At 44.5% G+C, this 23,708-nt stretch overlaps 1 protein-coding gene across 1 annotated transcript in view; it reads right to left on the bottom strand.

Annotated features, from left to right (window-relative positions):
* astn1 (astrotactin 1) overlaps window positions 1-23,708 on the bottom strand; it is a 2,863,484-nt gene that overhangs the window by 1,677,516 nt on the left and 1,162,260 nt on the right. Inside the window, exon 5 of the mRNA XM_068038084.1 lies at window positions 19,932-20,039. Within this exon, the coding sequence (XP_067894185.1) occupies window positions 19,932-20,039 (108 nt within the window). The remainder of the gene's footprint in view (window positions 1-19,931; window positions 20,040-23,708) is intronic.

The following is a 23,708-nucleotide window of genomic DNA, read 5'->3' as shown; positions in this document are numbered from 1 at the left end:
ACTGGCAGGGCATGGTGATCAGTGCCGCAAGGTGTGAGGTCTTCAGCGACAAGGGCACAGATGTCTGTGACCATCTGGCTGCAGAGTTGCAGTCTCCTGTCGCGTGCATCTCGGTCATCTCCGGGCAGCTTCATCTTTAGCAGTAGATCGTATTGAGGATAATGCCTCCATTTCCTTCCTGTCCCTCTTTCCTCTCCCGTGCCCTCCTAATGCCCGAGGAGCTGCCCTTCCTGGGGAGGGTGTTGCCCCTCATCACCACTGGACCCAAAATCTGACAGTTGTGCCCTCAATGGCAGCTGCAGCCTTCCTTTTAGACAGGTGGCCGTCCTATTGTGATAGGCAGCCTTGCCCCCTGCTCTTCTGTCCCCATGATGGCAGGGGCTGACGACCCCCATTTGATGCCTGAGCGCTAAGTGACCACTCTCCCCACCACCTGTAGAGCACCAAGAGCATCGACATATCAAGTGCCAAGTCCTCCTTTGCCCCGCCGACCCTCTTATGGGGCCGGGGTAGTGCCCTGGGGCAGCCGTGACTGGTTGCCCATTGTGTACCCACCTCCCATCAGCTGTTCAGAAACTGACACTTTCTAAAACCTGTTCGCCCTTTTAAATATGCCACCCTCCCAATTCGACAAGCTTTTCACAAGCTTTTTAACTAGTTTAATTGGTCTCAATTGGGATAAGAGCAGGATTCCTGGCCCGCCCTCCCCCCACCCTAGCGATTATTGCCAGCACCGGGATTAGCACCTTGAAACTGACACGCTGCCCTGTGCCAGTATTTTCAGGGTCCCCCGCCTCCATTCCTGACTTTACAGGGTGCCTAAAATTCAGCCCAATATATCAATGCATTTGAAATCTCTATCATATCCAACAATGTTAGAGCCTACTTTCTCTCCCAAGGTGGCTATACTTCAAGTTTTATCCATTTTCTTCAAGTTTTTGCAGTCAGTATTTCCAGTAACAAATTATCTGGAAGCTTTAAATGTTCCATTTTATCCCAGTTCTCTCATTGTGTAACAGTTTGTAGCCTACGTGAAAAAGCTTCCGAGCACATTCTGTTTATTAATCAGGAGCAGGATCAACTCCAAGAGTTATGGCAAGAATTCCTCCTCCCTTGTCCGGGGGTGCTGAAGTTAATCGCAGCACTTCAGCTGCCATGTTACTTGGGATTACGTAGCTCAACCAAGACAAGAGGCCCAATTTTAACCTATTCAAAACCCATCCACTTGCACATCGTGTCATGGTCCTGTAGTTTTTTTTGGAATATGTGGTTTGCCTTTAAGACTTGCAAGGGATCAGTATTGCTTTAAGAGCCGGCAAACCTTAGGAGTTATAGGAGGGTGCATTTTCGGTTGCCGTTAGAAACAGCCATTTGGAGACAGCGATTCAAAGGGTGCATTCTCGTTACCATAGATATAGGCACTGGGAGTGAGTCGGATGCGATACATTTGTTACAACTGAGTTTTGAACTGGCTGTTAGTGAGACAGTTTGTGCTAACAGAACACACTGACAGTAGACACAGACAGCTGTGATGAGCACACCTGAAAAAGAGCTCTCAACCATTTAAACTGAAGGAAGAGGATTTTAGTCTGTTTAATTATTATCTCTCAAAATTCTAAAACATCAAACCAAAACAGAGATCTCTGGTAATTTAAATTTAAGAAAGGGAAGTTAGGCTATAACAATCTTTTATCCCTCAAAAACTCTAAAGTCAGATTGATTCTGTTAGAAGTATTTGCAAGTCGTTAATTGTTGAAATTCACTGGGGAAGGAATGCAACATCCTGTGAGGACTTCGAGCAACAGTGGACTGTAAATTTGCAAGGACTCTAATTTTTTCTATTTTAAATGTTGTTTATATCTTCATAGTGTTTAAGAATTTAGTTCTTCTAATTAAAGAGTTAATTTGTTGATTTAAAGACACCTGGTTCAGTTAGCTTCATTCAGGGGTTAATAGATGGTACAATTTGGCTGGGTCTTCCTTTAATTTGGAAAGTTTGTAAATGATATGTTAGCCTATCTGTGGAATGACGGGCTTTAATTAACAGTGCATTGGTCCCACCACAATCAGAATCGTATATTTTGATTGGGGGCTTGGACAGGAACGGTCGGTCGTAACAATAGTTAAAATCAGGTTCAAGGAAACAAATCTAGAACATGCTCGTTCTAGGGTGCAAGCTAGTACTTCATACTTTATCTTCAGGATTCATGATTATCTGCTAAAAGATTTGGAAATACTTATGCCAAAACCATATGTAATGAATCAGCTAAAAAAATCACCATTATATGGCCACATTTCATAATATCAATAAATATGTATTCTGGAATAAGTAAATAATTCTATGTCTTCAATATATAGCTGAAAAGCTAAACTATGATTTGTACTGAATTAATTCCATTTTGTTTCAGAACTCATACATTGTGGAAGATAATCACTGGAACATTATACAAGGATTGAGATCTTCTCTGTCAAAATTGAGTCAATTCCAACCTGGAATCTAATTGACGATTCAGATGCTTTATGTATGCATTGAGAATACTTAGTAAATTATAAGCATGGATTCCTGGGTGTGAATATATGGCAGGTGTCTCATTGGGAAATTCAGGTAACTTGTTCAGAGTATGTTATTTGAGAAGTTGTCTGGGTGGTTTGCACCAGTGCTAAATTTGAAACAATGTGAATTTAACCCAAATGCAATTCCATGCCGTTAATGATTTGAAGCAGGAATCATATTGCGATAAAATCTTCCACAACTCCCTTTTATTACATTTTAAACATCTAACCCCTTGAACACACCAACAGGCCAAGCACCTTGTTGAGTTAATAAATGGTGCTTCAAATATTTAATAAATAAATAAAGACACTTAACCACCTGTACAATTTAGGTTCCTTAAATGTCATTTATACAATGACAATGAAAGCAGCACTTTCCTACAAAGGTTAAGACAAAATAAAGCAATCATTTTAAAGGTCATGCAATCTGGATGCTAATTACTTTATTAGTGTGACTCATTATGGTGTGTAACTACAAATAACAGCTAAAAATACTGCTGTTACGACGAGATCAGTAGATTCACCTCTTTGTGTTTATTGAGTCCGGCAGTGTGCGGTCATTCACAGATCTCACCATTGACTTCTTGTCCCCTCCAGTTATAACATTATAACATAACGGTAATGCCCTAAAATATTATTCACAACATCACTTGCTACCATCTCTAGCATTACATCTGTGCCTCCTCGTTTGTCAAGTTGTGAGTGTTTATGCCCTGGTAACACTGTGAAAGCTGTTGCAGACTCCCTGAAGTAGAGATATGTCATACTTCCATCGCCTAGTCATTTGCTTCAGAATGAGATTAACAAGTTATCATGTCATCCAGAATTCCCAGCCCTCAAAAAGATGAAGGCATATAAAACGCAAAGAGCTGAAAATTGGTTTACTCTTGTTTTTGAACAGAGGTGTCACGATTCACAGTCGGTCCACGGCCATAAAAACATGACAACCTAAGAACATGAGAAATAGGAGCAGGAGTAGGCCATTCGGCCCTTCGAGCCTGCTCCACCATTCTGTAAGCTCATAGCTTACTGAATTCTGGCCTTAACTCCACTTTCCTACCTGCACCCCCCATAACCCTTGACTCCCTTGTGGATAAAAAATCTCACTCAGCCTTGAATATATTCAATGACACAGCCTGCACTGTTCTCTAGGGGAGAGAATTCCAAATATTAATGACCCTCTGAGAGAAGAAATTCCTCCTCATCTTTATTTTAAAAGGGTGACTCCTTATTTTGAAACTGCGCCCCTAGTTCTAGATTACCCCATGAGGGGAGACATCCTCTCAGTATCTACCTGTCAAGCCCCCTTAGAATCTTATAAGATCACCTCTTATTCTTCTAAACTCCAATGAGTATAGGCCTGGACCTGTTGAGGCAGGCAGCATGCAAACTTTGTACTGCCTCCCCATTTGAGCCTGTTTAGCATTCAGCCAGCATGACCCACACTGGTGGAGTGCTGAATGCTCAACCGGCAGCCCGGCAGCATGCGAGGCTTGCATGTGTTCCAGCTCGCCTCCAGCTCTTAAAGGCAGCCTGTTCCGCTTAAAAGGGAGTTGCAGCTGCAGTCATTATAAGGAAGCTGTTGTTGAATGCCTGTAGTGCAATTGGATGTAAAGACGACAACAAAAGGGCTGAACTCAAGAGGTGAGGTGAGAGTGACTGCCCTTGACATCAAGGCAGCATTTAACAGAGTATGGCATCAAGGAGCCCGAGCAAAACTGAGGTCAATGGGAATCAGGGGGAAAACCCTCCGCTGGCTGGAGTCATACCGAGTGCAAAGGAAGATGGTTGTGGTTGTTGGAGATCAATCATCTGAGCTCCAGGACATCACTGCAGGAGTTCCTCAGGGTAATGTGCTAGGCCCAACCAGCTTCAGCTGCTTCATCAATGAGCTTCCTTCAATCATAAGGTCAGAAGTGGGGACGTTCGCAAATGATTGCACAATGTTCAGCACCATTCGTGACTCCTCAGAGACTGAAGCATGTAGAAATGCAGCAAACCCTGGACAACATCCAGGCTTGGGCTGATAAGTGGCAAGTAACATTTGCGCCACAAGTGCCAGGCAATGACCATCTCCAACAAGAAAGAATCTAACCATCTCCCCTTGACATTCACAGCATTACCATCGCCGAATCCCCCACTATCAACATCCTGGTGGTTACCATTGACCAGAAACTGAACTGGAGTAGCCATATAAATATTGTGGCTACAAGAGCAGGTCAGAGGCTAGGAATCCTGCTGCAAGTAACTCACCTCCTGACTCCCCAAAGCCTGTCCACCATCTACAAGGCACAAGTCAGGAGTGTAATGGAATACTCTCCACTTGCCTGGATGGGTGCAGCTCCAACAACACTCAAGAAGCTCAACACCATCCAGGACTAAGCAGCCCGCTTGATTGGCACCCCATCTACACATTCACTCCCTCCACCACCGACGCACAGTGGCAGCAGTGTGTACCATCTACAAGATGCACTGCAGCAATGCACCAAGACTCCGTCGACAGTACCTTCCAAACCCGCGACCTCTACCAACTAGAAGGACAAGGGCAGCAAATGCATGGGAACACCACCACCTGCAAGTTCCCCTCCAAGTCACACACCATCTTGACTTGGAACTATATCGCCGTTCCTTCACTGTCGCTGGGTCAAAATCCTGGAACTCCCTTCCTAACAGCACTGTGAGTAATGCTACCCCAAATGGACTGCAGTGGTTCAAGAAGGCAGCTCACCACCACCTTCTCAAGGGCAATTAGGGATGGGCAATAAATGCTGGCCTGGTCAGCGTCGCCCACATCCCATGAATGAATAAAAAAAAAACAGCCAAGAGAGTGGGCTCCCAGGTTCTCAGATGGGGTGCTGGAAGCCTTAGTCCAGGAAGTCCACAATAGAAGAGAGGCATGTTTCCACGAGGGTGGTGGGGGGGGGGGGGGGCAGTGTGGGGAATGGGGGCAGGACACCCTCAAGGAACACCCTCAGAAGGGAATGGGAGCCTTGGAGCCGGTGACCAGGGAGATCAATTCCTGCAGCCTCGTCCCGAGGAGATGGCAACAATGCCACAAGATGTTTAAGGACCTCATGTGGGTGGTCAAGTTCAGTGAATACATCTTCACAATACATCTCCTGCCCACCACACCAACAACCTCTCGCACTGCTCAATGCACCACACCCTCATCACTTCCCCATTAGCAGTCCCTAGCAGCCAGGGCTAAGGCATAATGTTCAGATGCTCCACCTCAGCCTCATGTACCCACCAATGATGCCAGCCTCACACCCACCTCTTGCTGCTTACACATATATCCAGCTATTCAACTGTGGTAGGCACATCACCCAAACACAGTGAAGTAACTCACCGAAATTCTTCCCTTTCTCGATCAGGACAAGGTGTCCCATTCCGCAGGGAGTAGAGCAGAGCAGAACCAAAGGCAGACAGGCACATCTGAATGATCTAAACCTCACTGGAGGGCACAGTGTTCAGCATCATGGGGCCAACTGTCACAGAGGCCATCATATTTGGCACCACCAAGAACATTCAGGATGAGGGCATGTTCCTGCCTTATGGCCCTTCTCAAATTTCATTTCAACCTCATCTTGCTATCTGGCATGAAGTGCAAGCTGCAGATGGTGTGACCATGGACCTCTTGCTTTTCACCGCCCCCCCCCCCCCCCCCCCCCACCACTTTCCCTCACCCCCAACTCTCTCCGTACGATTTTCTCTTTTCAAATACCCAAGAACTGCCACCTGGTCAGCCACTCATGAGGAAGGGTGAGAGCTGCAAGAGACCTTTGAGGTCTGACATTCGTAGCCATCGATTCAGATAATGGCACAATGCGTACCTTAGAGGGTAGTATTGAGTTGGGATCTGCACATGGTGAGTCATTGGGATGAGTGGGCTGCAGCCAGTCCAGGGCAAAAGGACAGTTTGTGAGCCAGCTCCCCAAACAGAAAGATCACAGATGAGTTCTGCGACAGGGGACACCGATGAGGACTTTTATCGGGGAGCATATAGGGGAACACTGTTAAGCATGCACACTGAGATGTTTGGTGCACTGGCAGGCCTGCCTCTTCTTACTGTCAATGAGCATGGAGGAGACCAGCTTCAATGTGGGACATTGTATTGCACAGAGCTGGGAGCTCATCCTTTCCAGTGTGGAAGTCGTGGCCAATTCCATGACTGCACTTGAGGACTCAGTCATGATGCATCCGGTGGCCGCCTTATCAGCTTCCACTGCAGCTCAGGTGGAAGCCACCTAATGTCTCAGTGCTGGAGTGGAAGCTTACACAGAGGTCAGGAGAACATGCTTGCTGCCATGCAGACGACTACGAATTTGGCGACACACTTCAGTGAGTATTGTAGGGTTCCCCCCGAATGGTCCAGGCAGCAGCCCCACTGCTTAAGAATGCAGATGGTCTACTCCGTGGCATTACTGGTGGCAGCACAGCTCTCGTTATAGGCCTGTTGCTCTTGTGTGGTTGGGTCGCGGATGGGAGTCATGAGTCTTGTGTACAGGGGGTATCCCTTGTCTCCAAGCAGCCAGCCTCAGGTTCTTCATTGTGGACCGAAGACATTGGGAACAGCAGACTGCCTCAAGATGAAGGCATCGTGGCTGCTAGCAGGGTAGAGGGCATTCACTTACATGATGTTCTGGGCATGGTGATATAGAAATTGCACATTAATGGAATGGAGCACTCTGTGGTTCCTGTACTTCTCCCTGTTTATATGTGGGGCCCACAGAGCCAGGCATGTGCAGTCGATGGCTCCCTGCACCACTGGCAATCCTTCCACCCAGGAAAAGCCACGTGGCCACACATCCTGCTTCTCTCTGGTTAGAAAGACTACGATGAAGCCCCCTCTCCTGGCATTCAAGGCCTCCTTGTGGATGGGCAGCATACTGGAAAATGTTGGCATTGTCATCTGCTCCCACCTGGAAGGATCTGGTCACGTGGAAGTTAAGAGTGACGGTGACCTTTGTAGCCACTGGCAGTGCCATCTTCACCCTGCTGTGAGGCTGCAGCTCATGTTGAAGTTATAAAAGTGAAATCTTACGCATTTGTTTTTTTTATTGGGGTCATTGAGTAAATTTGGTTCTTTTGGTTTGTTGATCTCTATGGGGATCATAACAACGGTCATAACCAGATCATCTCGATCAATGCCTTTGGTTCCATCCCCAGCAGTATCACCTCAGAAGTTCCCCAAAAGCCCTCTCCCTGCCCTTCTCCCCCTCCTAATTTGCACGTTGTTGCCCCAGAGTGACAACATACAGAGACACAGCGTCAGCTTCCAAATGAGCTCTGATGACACCAGGCTCTACCTCTCCATCACCTGTGCTTTCAAACACCCTTCCTGTCTTTCTAGTCTTGGATGACCTGCAGTTTCCTCCAGCAAAATATTGGCAAGACCAAAACCATTCTCTTCAGACTCCATCCCAAGCTTGGCATACTTGCCATCAACTCCTTCCTCTTCCCATCTCAGGCTGAACCAGACTGTTCATACCCTTGATGCTCTATTTGAACCTGAGCTGAGCTTCAAAGCCCCATATCCTCTCCATCACAAAGATCACCTGTCTTCACCATGACACTGCCTGCTTCTACCACAGCCTCAGCTCATATGCTGTGGGGTTGGGTTACACAAGACTGGGGTCATCTCCAAACTCGACTATAGTTGGGATGAATGGCATGTTTCTGTGCTGTAGACTGATGTAACTTAATTCTGATGCTCTCTTTACTTGCTGCCCATCCTCCACTCTTTTTAAACTGCAGTTCATTCAAAATTCCCATCAAGTCCCACTCGCCAACCAGTCCTGTCCTTGCTAGCCTACAGTGCTCCTTGTTCCCTCATCACCCCAAATTTAGAAATCTCATATTTGTGTTTAAATTCCTCTATGGCCTCACCCTCCTCATCTCTCACCTTCTTTGGCACTACAAGCCCTCCAAATTCTCCTTTCCTCTGACCCCAGTCTAGTGTAACCCAACCCCACAGTATCATAGACTTTTTTTCTGTTCAAATTTACACCCCTGTACTTGTTTTTTTTTTCTCTCTTCCTCTATCACCATTTTGATATTCACCTTCATATTTTGTTCTTCTATCTCCATCACAGTATGTTTCTTCCTTTACCTAAGTTTCTTTCCCTCTCATATCTCCATTTATTTTCTCTCTGTACATCAATCTCCACACCTAATTCACTTTCTCCATTCCCTCTTGATTGCTTTTAACCACTGTGCTTTTTTATTTTTTTTAAATTGCCCTTGAGAAGGTTTCCCGACCAATGACAGAGTGTGCAATGATGACCCACATCACCTTACATCCCCATCTGAACAGACAACACTCACACTCACCCTCATCTCATTGCCTTCTTGCACCCATGCCTCACAATCACCTGACACAATTGATGGCATTCACTCCTATCCGCACAATCTATTTCCAACACTCTTAACTCTCTGCTTTCCCTTCTTGCAGAAGAGAATGCACAACTTCAGAGGGAGGTAGATAGCCTGGGGTGGCCCTCCAGTGATAGCCACCCTGACGCTCACTGGCAATGACTGTCTGAGCCTCATGAGGCACTGGTGCTCAGATGCAGTGAAAATGCTGATCCTCTGCCTGTAGACCCTGTATTGGGGGTATTGCCTCCTTCGAACTGGATCTCTGTGTCCATCCCCTCTGTCATGTGATGCGACATGTAGCTGAGGAGAAGGCAGCTGATGCTGCTGCAGGTGGTGCTCATGCTGCTCCTGGTGTTGTTGTTCCTCTTGTTCCTCATCAGAGGGCCAAGTTACAGCTGCATAATCTGCTTTCATGTTACAGTGGAGGCTGACAGCAGGGATGATCAGATCAAGCTAAGTAAAGTCCAAGGTAGGTGAAATGACTTTCAAACAAGTTGGAAATCATCTGTGAAGCAGTGGAATCAGGCTCTCAGAACAAGTGCTGTGAGCACAAGCCTTTCACAAAGGCAGGCCAGCAGCTATGCAGTTTCACTGTTTAAAGCCTTCCAAACCTGTCAGTTTCATCGATCAATAACTCCTCACTGTGCTCTTGCATTGTTGACCCTGACGAGTTCCATGCAGCTTGGGAAACCCATATGCTGGCTGTTGAAGCCAGAATCCTGGGTTAAAGCCGCAATTAATTGATTATTTAAATATTTAAGTCACTGATCCAACAGCTCCAAAGGGGTCTCCTGCTTGCCTGGGAACGCACCTTAGTGAAACTCAGAAGTGGCAGGATCATGTCAGGTTTCAGACACGCTGGCATTTCTCTGGGTTTTAAACCTCCAGCTGCACCTGAATCAGCCCCCCCCTTGACAGTTAAAATTCTGCCCCATCAGTTTGACACCAGGCTTTGTTTCACTAAGTGCTGCATCCTGCAGCAGTCTTTTGATCTGTTGATTATGTCCCCTTTGACCTTGTGCACTGATAAACGTTAGATACATAACCATGCATATGACCAAGAATATTTAGGAAAGGTTTACAGACTGTAATCCAATGGAGGTATCCAGGTGATTTATAGAAAGATTAATTCATCCCTCTGAATGACTTACAGACAATTATCTAATTGACTGATGGACCGGTGATTTTCTATCAAGAACAATGGATACCAGAGGTGACTACAGGCTATAATCTAATTGACAGTGTTATGCAGATTATGTGTAGAATAGTGGGTACAAGAAGTGAATTACAGGATGTAACTAATTAAGAGTTTACTTTTAACTATGAAGAGCTATGAAGGTAAATTCACAAAACTGAAACTGAACTTTTATCAGAGAAAATAATTTCAGTTGTATAAGTTTCCTCCATAATTTGCATAACTTGGAGTTCTTAAGTCCCGTAATCATCACAGACAATTCTGCTTAGTATCAGGTTCAGCAACGATAAGGGGAAGTACAGATAATTAAATGCTGTGTGGAACTTGACATTTGAAATGCTGCTATCGTAGAATGTTCGATATAAAAGTGACTGGTCGAGTATGAACAATGTACAGTGTAACATCAAATTGATATGCTGGGGTGTTGTTGGATTCAGCTTTGTGAATGGGACAATAATCTTTGCAGAAATTAAATCTATTGGGTAGCATCTGTGGAAAGAACATTCCATGCATCATATTCTCATGACAGATTAATTCCACAATTCTTTTTTTGTTTTATGGTGCACTTTATGAAGCCTCTATTGTGGCACCATATTAGAAGTTTTTTGAAAATCCATATTTACAATATACACTGCATTTCCTTCATCAATACACTTGTTCATTTCCTTGGAGAATTCTATTCAATTTGTCCGACAGGCTAGATCTTTACAAATCCATCCTTGTTGCCTGTAAATAATTTCATGGTTGATATTAATTGTATACTATATCAAGACCCACTTGAAACTTACGGACCACCAATGTTGGGATGACTAGTCTCAAGTTCATCCATTTCTAAACAGAAGAGTTATACTGGCAATCCTCCAGTCACGTTGTATGGTTTCCATATCTGAGTGTTTGAAAGACTGAAACTAGCCTGTGCTATTTACTCCCTGATTTCCCTCAGCACTTAAGATGCCTGGCATTCGGACGCTGTGCTTTTCCCATTTGGAATTCCATTAGTTTTTCAGTACTATTTCTACCTTATAGATATCCTTTTGACTTGTTCCACCTCCCTCTCTTGTACAATGTCATTGCCTCTACCGTACTCTTATGTGAAAACCAACGCAAAGTAATCATTTAGTACCTCTGTGATTCCTTCATCCTCCATAAAAATCATGGTGACTCTACTTCTTTTACTTTTTATGCATTCATAAAATCATCTTAATTACAACAAAGTATTCTTCAAACTCATTATTCTAATTTAACCTTTTTAATTTTACTTCCATCAATGGTTTTTATACTTGGCTTGATTTTTTTTTGTAATAACAGACTAGATTTGCCATATGCCTCTTTTTATGTCTATTGTTACGACCATGTGAGAAAGGGGTCTAGGGTTCCCTTTCAGCCTTCATCTGGTCCTACTGCAACAGGATTTAATTTTTCTTTAGCTCCCCCTTGGCGAATCCTTGTTCACCGCTTTCCAATTATAAGGCAAAGAAACCAGGACAAGCAGGCTTTCTTAGGTTTAAAGAAGAAAAGTTGAAATTTATTAAATTTGAACTTAAACTCTAATTCGGTTGACGCCTGCGGATACACGACGTCCCCACGCTAGCATGCACATGCGATACACACATGCAGATAGAGACAGAAAGAAAACAGAAGAAATAAAGCAGAAAAGTCTGAGGTAATATTTGAGGAGGTTTTTTGTGTTACGGTTCTTCAAGCTCATTGTAGTGTCCTTAATTGTAGGTAGATCTTGCTTTTCTTTGTTTCCCAGTATTCTTCTCAAACCTTGTTTGCTGTAGGAAACATTTCTCTCTTGGGCTTCACGTATCTTTGGAGATCCGTGAGAAAGAGATGGGTGCAGGCAGACAGGAGAGGCTGTGATGAACCAGCCAGGAGAGATCTTCTCAGTCCTGGGGCATTCTGCTTTCTGCCCAAACTGTTTGTACAAATTCAAAAAACTCAGATTTCCCAGCAGGTCAGTCATGTGAGTAGCTGGTTTAACCATGTCCGTTTGTATATTCAGCCATCTTAGCAGTCAACCTGGAATGCAAGCTCCCCCACCTTCAACGCCTGGTGATCAAAAGTCCACTGTGGGTTGAATGTGTCAGGGAATGGTCCTTTGTCCTTTCCAAGCACTGTCTGTTAATATGCAAATGTTATTCAAGGCAAGATCTGGCAATTTTTTTTCAAGCAAGTCCTTTCTTCACTTCAACAATAGTTTGAAATTTAATGTCCATGTGGCAAAATTAATATGCCTCATGCTTGGCAAGTGGGGGCCTGCACGACCCTATTATAAATGTTTATTTCTCTACTCATCGAAGGAAAGTCCAGTTTTTCCTGCTATTAACGCTTGTGTGAATATGACTTGTCTACACCCTGTTCAAATATTTCCCATTATTAATGCAGTGCTTTATTTGTAAGTTTTACCTGGGCTAGTGCCAATTTTATCCAATTCAAATTGACTTTTTTCAGCTCAGAACCTTTTTCTTTGACTGCTCCTTCTGCTTTTCAAATCTTAAGTTATTTTTGATATATGAATTGTCAATTGCATATCAGTTGGGTGTTTAATTGCATTCAGGTGCTGGAACTCACCTGTACTCATATATATATATATATAAGATCAGGCTTAAAGAGGGGTGAACAAAAATAGAAAATGCTGGAAATACTCAGCAGGTTAGGCAGCAACATGGGCTGAGTGTTTCCAGCATTTTCTACTTTTATTTCAGACTTCCAGTTTCCGCAGTATTTTGCTTTTCTCTTAAAGAAGGTTTGTTGGCTGGAAGTACACGACATTCAATGCGTGTCTCTGTTATTAAAAGCTACAAGTGTATAAAGATTAGGCTCCAGTGTTCTACCCTTCACTGCCTGGCTATCTGAGTTATAACATGGTTTGTACAACAGTTCTGATAGGTTTCTTTTGTGTTTTTTTTTCCCTCTCTGTGTCATTTCCTCTTAACTATGAAAATCCTGCCCATGAAATGAAAAAAATATATTTTGTAACAGGCTTGTTACACACTTGTAATATGTAATATATAAGTAATATGTGAAAGCTTCTGCTTTTGGATAATTCTCCCATCATGGCGACTCAGAGGACCCCCATGTCTAGTTCTGATCCTGCTGGCATTTAATGTCCGTGCCATGTCTGACTAGTATGTTGTAGTTTCTAGGACTGGAATTCTCGATTCAGGATTGGGAACCCGACGCCCAGAATGTTCCCGGTTCTCGACCCGGTAGTACATCAGCAACCCTTGACATAAGTAAAGGGTCTAACTGGTCTAATTGGCTCAGGGCAGAGTCCAGCACCCAATTAGATGCGCCGGAAATGTTCTGGAGGTGGAACTGGAAGACAGAGAATGATTTTTAAATGCAAGTGGCAGCTATGCCTGGGTGCTGTTGCCTTCAGGGATGGAGCAGCAGGGAGACTGAAGGGCCAGTGTTGGCGTGGGCATGCGTCCCAGGACGTCACCATGTTTTTCTGATGGAGAGGCGTGTTCCTCTTGGCTTCAGGAAGGAGACATCTGCCCAGAGAGACCACGAGGGCTTGGATGGAGGTAGTCACAGAGGTTAACAGCTGGGGACTCAACAGAAGGATATGGGTCCAGTGCAGGAAAAGGTTCAATAAACCCTTTACAGTCTAAGGTGAGTGGCCAGCGGCACCTGGTTGATTGGTCACCAACTCATTAAGCAGCAGAATGCAAGTGAGATGACCTCACAGAATGTCCATAATTCTCCCTAACATTGTCAGAGCAAGTGGGCAGTCACAACACTGAGACAGCAGCCACCCTCACATATTGGACAACAGTCAGATGGGGGGCATCTCTGAGGGGAACATCAGCTCATGTGTATGTCATGCTGGAAGAGATGAGGGACTGCAGTCTACTTATGAATCACTTTCCTCTCATCCTGGAGAAGAGATACCAGAATAGAGAGATGGCCAGAAAGAGTGGTGGAACGGCCCAACTGCACACTTTAACCCTGATGGTGGAGGCAGCGCTGAAGATTGCCAGGGTGCCCTCAGTGGGAGATAGTGAGATAGTAGGCGATGAGCAACAGGGTCATTGGATAGCTCTTTCTTGAGGTAAAGGGTGTGGTGGGGAATTCAGATCAATGCAATCTATGGATCTTAGACCACTGTCATCTGAGGGGATGGTTGTGCTGGGGCATTTGTTAAGTCGGACAAGTCCTCAGAGTTCCATTTTCTTGTGTTTCCCACAGTGCCAGATGAAGAAGGGGAGCTAAGTGCAGCTGCCCTTTTGGCACCACCATCCTCTTTGGGGGGAGACTTCGAACCAGCAACATCACATCATACCTTGGCACCTTCCACCAGTGCAGAGACACTCAGCTTGGTTGGGTCCCAGAGTAGAATATAAAGGGGACCATTGGGTGAACCTCACATCATGCGTGAGCAGCAGGAGGAGGATGAGGCAGGGTCAGCTGTGGGCAGCCCCCCTTGGAGGACAGAGGACAGACACAACATTGCTCCCTTGGGCAAAGATGCTATGCCATGGGTGTCACAAACAAGGAGGGTCTTCCTCGAGAACCAGAAGCAGATACATACCTGTTTGTTGGAGTTCTCTGAGGCCTTGAGGAGCCATGGCTGGCAATGGAGGTGTCCATGCAGCGCATGTGCTCTCTCAAGACCCAGGGATTTGATTGCATGAGCTCCTCCATTGAGAGACTGGGAAACCTCTTTGAGAGCCAAATGCAGCTCCGTTCTGAGTGGGTGCAGGAGCAGCACACTGATATGCACAGAGTGAGGCTCCCTGCAGCTTCAACTGCTCAGTGGCGCTAAAGGCACAGAGATGCTCGGAGTGGATGCCAGCTACGTCCCAGTCAGTGGCCTCATCCAGCATTCTAGGGCACCAGGAAAGGGCTGAGACCATCAAAACGGTAGATACAGGGGCAACTCTTCAGGGGGCATTGGTGTCACCCTTCAGCTCCTCACCCCCTATGACTCAGGAACCATCTGTGTGCCAAGGCCCTGTAATAGAGGCAGCTCCTGCATTGACACAGGCATGCCAACCTATGCAGGATCCCTATGGGCACTTCCAAGACAAGGATGGTAGCCATGGGCATCTTAGCCAGTGGCAGAGAGTAGCAGGCTGTCTCCACCTCATCCTCTGCCACAGGGAGTGCACCCCGTGGGAGTCTTAGAGAAAGAAAGTCGCCACACCATTGACTTCACTTAATGGGTTACCTGGGTGATGTTCCACACATTTGTCTGTTCTTTTGTTATCATCACAATATAACGTTTATGTTATCACCCTGATCTGTCAGTTATTCGTGTTTCATCTCAGAAGGCGGATATAGCATTGTGGGTTGTGGGGGGTGGGGGGGGAGGGGGGGGTGTGGGTAACGTGGAGTCTTGGGAAAGTTATGTGCCATGCCTTGTGATATGTAGGATAATGCTGTTGGAGGAACCCTCAATCTGCATGCTCATGCCTGGCATTGGGACCTTGCAGTTATAGATCATAGCAATATGATAGCACACTATGCTGGAAGATAGGTTTTTCAGCCACAAAGGGCTTGGGGGCAATCAGGTGCAGAGCTGCGGCTATGCCAGCCTGCAGTTCTCCCTGAGGTCGAGGACAGCATTGCTGGGCTTCCTCCATTGTCTAGTCGCTGGCCATCTCTGGAACGAGCTCTTTCTCCTCCTCTTCCTTCTCCCAATCCTTCTCAAAGGTGGAGTGGCGTTCCAGGTCCTTCTCTTCATCCAGCTCCAGGTCTCTTTATATTGTCATGTTGTGTAGGGTGCCATGATACAGGACACTCTGGCTGGATTGTGTTGAAGGTCGCCACCTGACCAGTCAAGACAACGGAAGTGCATCTTCAAGAGGTCAACAGTCTGTTCAATGCAGGTCTGTGTCAGATGGCAGCTCTGGTTGTCGTGACTATCTCCATCCCTGTCTGGGTTTCAGATGGTGTCAGCAGCCACCTCTTTAGGGAATAACCCTTATCCCCCAGCAGCCACCCATGGATTCTGAATATGGGCCTGAAGAGGATAAAGGGGTCATGACAGCTTCCCAAGAACCAGGCACAAACCTGCAAGATTCACTTCCTGTGGTCACTGACCAGCTGAACATTCAATGAGTGGCAGCCCTTTCTGTTCAGGAACCTGACTGACTGGTGTTATGGCCAGGTGGGTGATGGCATGGCTGGTTTCGTTCACCTCCCAAGTGACCACAGACAAAGTTTTTTTGTTACTAATGTTTTAACCCCTCATGTTTTATTTGACAAATAAACTGACAGTGACAGGTTTGCTTGTAGGTTTAAAATAGGCGATTAAACATTTATTGAACAATACTCATTCCCGGAACATTTTCGCAATACCACGCACACACGCATTCTCTCTCATATGCACTGTGAAGAGAAGATAGAGTTCAAGTTGTAAAAGTCTGCTGTTTCAGGAATAACATGTGGGATTCCCCGCGACAGGTGAATTTTAAAGTTGCAGGCCTATTTGCTGGTTGCCTGGTAATCGTTGGGCTGTAGCAGTCTCCTAGGGGTTCACTTTGGGCTGAAGACAGTGCTGACGTCTTAGGTCAATTCTCACCAGTAGAAGAGTTGTTTTTACAAAGGGACTCACTTGTCTCTAGCTTTCAACTTGTCTCAGCATGGTTCAACAGTATTGACTGGAATCAATCTCTCTCTCAGCCTTATTGGAATTCAAGATTGCTTTTTGTTGTGCTCTGTGGCTGAGAACAGACCAGACTTAAGTTGTTGTCTCTATTCCCATCTTGAAAAGACTCCCACTTTGTTCCTCAAAACGATTAGCTTTTAAGTTGAATTTTACAAGGGTTGGTTTCGCCCATGTAGCTTCAGGTTTCAATCCTAGTTGGGCTGTATAACGGCCTTGATGAGGTCCGCAATCTGAGGAGATGAGGGTGGTTCACATTCCATTGTGATGGAGGATATTCAGAGACACGAAGTCTGAGAAAGGTCTTATTTCATTGTTTTTGAGTATAGCTCACATCCAGGTGTGATTTTCTGTCGCATTTCCATGCAGACAGGGCTGAATTGGGTTTCAGTCTTAATACGCATGGATGTGGATTTGAGTGGAAGAGATGCTGAGGGTCACGTGTCTTGTTCTCCACTTCATTGACAGCACATGTATCAGTCTTTTAAAAATTGTTCCAATTTTTTTTTTAAACTCTTCAGTTTGGTTCTGTATTTTCACCACTGCACTTCACATGAGCATGAAACTGGTCAGTCGGTGCCTTGATGGCTATGTGGGTACAATCAATGATGCCCTAGACATGAGGGAATCCACTGATAACAGCAAAGCCCAAAGCCCTCTGTGCCTGTGCAGACCCATCTGTGTCAAAGTGAATGTAATTCCCCTACCCTCCTGAATATGGTATCCGTGACCCGCCCAATAGTGTGATGAGCTGCTGACTGCGAGACGCCACCTGAGTCCACGGAAGATCCCTGGAATGACCCGGTTGCATAAAAATTCAGGGCAGCAGTGACCTTGACGGCTGCAGGTGAGGGACTGCCATGAGGCCTCAGGCCATTGTGTGTCAGAGCACAAATGTACGAAACCATCTGCCTGGATAGGCACAGTCTCCTACGGTACTGGCGCTCTGTCATTTGCAGGTAGCTGACACATGGGAGCTTGATCTGATGTGTTGGGTAGCACCTTCTTCCCCTCGCAGCCCACCAGCTGTGGTCCTCTGGTCTCCTGCTGTCCAGGAGGCTGCATCTACTGAAACTCATCCTGGCTGCTCTGTCTAATGTCAGAATAGCTTGTTCCCATCTGAACTCCCTCACTGGGCTTTGTGCACTCACCAGGCCTTCCCCTGCCAATCCCAGCTGTCCAAGTGATGCCAGCGGCCTCACATCCCTCTCCAGATTCCTAGCACTCATCACTGACAAATGCAAGTCTTTCAGTTCCAGTAATGGCTACCCCGTGGTTCTTTATGAGTAGCTCAACTTTATTTGCATCCTCCGCATTATGTTAATCAGCCCTTCCCATAGCCCTCATGGTTTTCTGCATTGTTCGCGTCTTCTCTACCTGCCATATTCCACATATGGCGTTTTCCCCATGTCCTTCTATTGAAACTCACAAACTGCTTGACAAGCCTTATAATGAGCTCCACAAAGAGCTCAACAGGCAATTAATTGGAGGCATTTGCATTTCCTGTTCCCTCCCTCCTGGCATCCCTAAAAATGGCTTTGCATTTCGGAGGCAGAGGGAGCCAGTGTCAACCTCCAAGAATGCAATCTTCAAATCTTGTACACACCTACTTGCACTCCCAACAAGCCTTGAAAATCTGGTCCCTGGTTTCTGACTGCGGTTCTGCTAGCCGCTGATATTTTCTACATCTTTGGCCCTGGCTCTTCCAGTATTTGATATTTCCCTGGCGCATGCCGAACCTTGGTCCATCTTTAGTTTGATATTTTTTCTAAGTTTTCTTGTGGCTCTAACTGTACCACATATTTTCCACACAAATGCCTTGGCTGCTATTTGATAAGTTTCTTGTGACTGACTCAAGCCTGATGACATTTCATGTTTTACCTATGTTGATCCTTGGTCCTGCTTCCATTTGATATTTCCTCTGGTCCTGCTGGTATTTAATATTTCCCTCCCATTGCACTATTCAAAAAAAACATATTTATAGCTGTCATGCTAGACTTCCACCTGCCAAGAATGAGGCACATTAATTTTGTCATGAACATTGATTTTAAACTGTTACTGGAGTGAAAAAAAAAGACTTGTTAAACAGATCAGCCATGGCTGGAAAAGACATCTGCATATTAACAGATGGTTATTGGAAGGACAAAGGACCATTCCCTGACATATTCAACCCACAATGGACCTTGATCACCAGGTATTGTGTGTAAGACGAGCATTCCAGAGACTGCTAAGTTGATACAATCCAAGACGTGGTCAAACCAGTTAGTCACATGACTAACCTTCTTTGCAATCTGGGTTTTTCTGAATTGTACAAACAATTTGAACTGAGAGTGTCTGTTTGCTCCTGGATTGAGAAGATCTCTCTCCTGTATGTGCCCATCTCTTTCTCACAAGCCTCTGAATACACTGAAGACACGTGAACCCCAAGAGAGAAAAGTCTCCGTCAGCAAACAAGGTTTAAGAATAATACTGGGTCCCAACGAAAAGCAAGATCTACCTACAATCAAGGACTCTATAATGAGCTTGAAGAACAGTACCAACAACTCTTCAGATATTGCCTCAAACATTTCACTTTATTTTTTTCTTCTGCTCTTTTCTGTCTCTATGTGCATGCGTATATAGTGTATGCATGCTAGCGTGTGCACATCGTGTATCTGTAGGCGTCAACTGAATTAGAGTTTAAAGTTTAAGTTTAATAAATTTCAATCTTTCTTCTTTAAACCCAAGAAATCCTGTTTGTGCTGGTTTCTTTGCCTTATAATTAGAAAGCAGTGAACAAGGATTCACCAAGGGGGAGCTAAAAACACAGTGTGTTTAAAATTAAACCTTGTTACAGTAAGACCAGGTGAAGGCTGAAAGGGAACCCTAGACCTCTTTCTCACCTGGTCGTAACACTCCCAAAAACAGATTATCTCATCATTATCACATTTCTGTTTGTGGGACTTTGCTGTGTGCAAATTAGCTGTCGCATTTCCTACATTACAACAGGGACTACACTTCAAAAGTACTTCATTGGCTGTAAAGCGCTTTGCAATGGCAGATGAATAGGAGTGCAGTCAATTCAAAAGAATCCGTCTCCAGGAAAAAGTTCACACCGCTTCACATTCAGCTCAGTTGGTTTTCATACCATTAATACTTTAGGCGAGCACAATGCCAAAAAAGCAACACAGTTTTCTATCATACCTCTGCTACGGCGTCTGCTGCGGGAAGGGTCAGTGTAAAATGTCAGCTGAGGTTCATTATCAGCTTCAGTCCCAGAATCACCTTCAGGGTTCAAAAAGGCAGATCCAGCTGCAAAGAAGAAAAATAGATAATGAAACTTACAAAGTCATTGGCACAGGACTCATGTTAGTAAGGAAGCACCATTTCTGTTGATCTTATGGAAACTTCATAACTTTTGGTGATTTAGGAATATTTTATGCAAAATTTTCCCTAACAACATTAAATGTGGGGTAGAGGAATGGAGGGATGGGAGTGGGGCGGATGGACAGATGAACACACAGTATAGGAGAAAAAAGCTTGATGAGCTGAAACATCTGATGTCATTCCATGGTTTCTGATCTGATCTTCTCAAATACAAGCTTCGCTAATGATGCACTTTAATTTAACAGTTACTGAATGGCTAGTTTGGTGCATTATGAGTGATGCAGATCAACAAAACTTTGGGTTCAGGAGCAATAACAGCACTAAAACTGGTCCTGGGCCTTAGTGTTTGAAAGTGGAAAATAGCTCGAGATTACACTGGCTCCCAGTCAAGCAATGCCTTGATTTTAAAATACTCATCCTTGTTTACAAATTCCTCCATGGCCTTGGACCTCTATTTCTGTAATCTCCTCCAGCCCCACAATCTCTCTGAGATATCTGCGCTCCTCTAATTCTGGCCTCTTGAGCATCCTGATTCTAATTGCACCGCTGTTGACATCTATACTTTCAGCTGCCTCGGCCCCAAGCTCATGAATTCTTTACCTAAACCTTCCACCACTCTACTTCTCTTTCCTCTTTTAAGTCATTCCTTAAAACCTACCTCTTTGACCAAGCTTTTGGCCACCTGCCCTAATTTCGCTTTATGTGGTTTATGTGTCAAATTTTGCTTTATAATGCTCCTATAAAGCACCTTGGGCCATTTCATTATGTTAAATTGTTATAAAAAAAAAGTTATTGTTGTTTGGTTATTACAATGGATTGTTATTGCAAGAATGCATGTGTGAGCATAGGTGAGGACAGAATAGAACTTGGTGTGATGACTGTAGTATAATGTAACATAGTGGATATTGGGTTGTTACTGGGCATATTATGCAATTAAACTGTGTGCATTATCACATGAAGTGATGCAATGTAATCTGTACAGAACCTCACACATAGATGCAAGACGTGTAGAATAAACTCCCATTGATTTAACTGTGTATCTCCAGATCACTGTTAGTAATGATACAGTGTATCTTCCACTCACTGTTAGTAATGATCCAGTGTATCCCCCACCCAGCTAGCAACGATACAGTGAATCTCCTGCTCACTGATAGTAATAACACAGTGTATCTCCTGCTCACTGTTAGCAATGATACAGTGTATCGCCAATCACTGTTAGCAATGCTACAATGTATCTCCTGCTCACTGTTAGCGATGCTACAGTGTATCCCCGATCACTGTTAGCGATGCTAGTGTATCTCCTGCTCACTGTTAGCAATGCTAGTGTATCTCCTGCTCACTGTTAGCAATGCTGCAGTGTATCTCCTGCTCACTGTTAGCAATGCTACAGTGTATCTCCTGCTCACTGTTAGCAATGCTACAGTGTATCTCCTGCTCACTGTTAGCAATGCTACAGTGTATCTCCTGCTCACTGTTAGCAATGCTACAGTGTATCTCCTGCTCACTGTTAGCAATGCTACAGTGTATCTCCTGCTCACTGTTAGCAATGCTACAGTGTATCTCCTGCTCACTGTTAGCAATGCTACAGTGTATCTCCTGCTCACTGTTAGCAATGCTACAGTGTATCTCCTGCTCACTGTTAGCAATGCTACAGTGTATCTCCTGCTCACTGTTAGCAATGCTACAGTGTATCTCCTGCTCACTGTTAGCAATGCTACAGTGTATCTCCTGCTCACTGTTAGCAATGCTACAGTGTATCACCTGCTCACGGTCAGCAATATCACAGGATTTTGCTAGCAAGATAGATATAAAATGTTCTGCCTATATCAAACAATTTTTGGATATGCTGCTCTCTTTCTGATGTACTTTTTCTGCCATGCTATTCTGTTTCTATTTATTTTACTTACTCTGATTCAGTCATCTATGGTTGATCTTCACCGTATCTGTTGCTTACTTCCCTCCGAGACCACCTGGCCAGTAGGTGTTATGGCAATCAGCCTGACATTTTACAGCGCACAGATTGTTTTTATTTTTTTATTTTTGACTTTTTATGTATATATAAATATTTAGATGTAGTCACGAAAATTCACTATGCAGAATGATGATTTTTTAATCCACCAGCTGGAAACCTGATTTTTGTTTTCAGAAAAGAGAAAAAGAACAGGTAAAAGGCTACTCCTAGCAGCTAAGATGGCCACTGCAATTTGCATCACTATACCCTACATTTTAATGCATCAAGGTGGAGATGAGTTATCTGCCCAGTCCCCTCCAGCATAATGACCTGGGGAATTTGAGTGAACTATCTGTCCCGCTCCCATTAACAAGACATTAAGGAAATCACTTGGGACATTAAACTGGTGGAGACGAACCACTGAAATCTAATCACTTGAAAAATGGGACTCTGGTTGTGAGAAGGGAATTCCTAGACATGAAATAACTAAGTTGCAAGAGGGAATGCACACTGGCAGCCATCATGTTGAATCACTGGCTGACAGTCATGTGACAGACCCACCATCTGTGTGTTTAAGCTAGTGTTTTCTCTGCAGAAACCAAGACAAGCAGCTCGACACCGACAAGATAAGATCCAACTGGGACCCTCATCCTGCTTTCTCTCTCTCTTTCTCTCATCGGTCCACCTTGCAAGCTTCAAACCCTGCCTGCTGGCCGTAACCACCTCGGCCTATCACTGCTGCAGAGACCCGTGAAGGAAATCATCTGAATCCCTGCCTCCAGAGAACCACAGAATGAGCTCTCTACATCCGCAAACCAGAAGCCTCAGGACCAGTGAACTCATTGGAAGTCAGCTGAGTCACCAAACTCCATAGACTGCATACCCCTTTTTATTTCTCTGGACTCCAATCCAACCAATCTATCCTTCCCTACTCCATAATCTATTTGTGTGTGTGCCTGTGTGATCACCAAGTGTTGAAGAAAGGGTGTGAAAGTTGGTGCGCAGTTTATTATTTTACTTAGTTCAGTTTAAGTACAATAAAGTTAACCACTTTCTTTATTTAACTCAAGAAAACTGTCCAATTGGTTCTTGTTATAATCATAACAAGTAAATAAATCAAACACCTACTGAATTGGCCAGTCCATCCACTTTAAAAAAGAATTAAACCTGTTGTGGTCAAACAAGGAGAGGGGAAAGAGGTAAGCCCTTTGACCCCCACCTCACCTGACCATAACAGAAATTTGGGGGCTCATGTCTGGGATCAAACCCAAGGACAAATGAGAAATTGGAAGCAGGAAACCAAATTGATCCCTAGCAATAATTTAAAAACTTCAATGCAGGTTTTCATGCTAAAGTTCAAAAATGTCCACATTCAAGGCCAGTATTTTCCTAGAACAGAGTGAAGTAACTTAGGACAGTTTAAAAGCCCTATCTGTTGAAGAGTTAAAGTGTATAGCTAGGCACTTAAAGATAATGTGGACATTTTTGAACTTTAGCATGAAAGCCACAAAAAAACCTGCATTGAAGTTTAATGAAATAAATAAAAAATAAATAAAATAAATAAATATCCATCAAAAGCTAAGAAACCCCAAATCCTAAAACTTGTGGCCAACCATTTTAAAATTGACACTGAAGAAGGGGAG

The sequence above is a fragment of the Heterodontus francisci genome, chromosome 8, assembly GCF_036365525.1.
Source record: "Heterodontus francisci isolate sHetFra1 chromosome 8, sHetFra1.hap1, whole genome shotgun sequence".
In the NCBI taxonomy this organism is placed as follows: domain Eukaryota; kingdom Metazoa; phylum Chordata; class Chondrichthyes; order Heterodontiformes; family Heterodontidae; genus Heterodontus; species Heterodontus francisci.
Note: the sequence above shows the minus strand (reverse complement) of the source record. Positions and strands in the feature narration are given on the sequence as shown.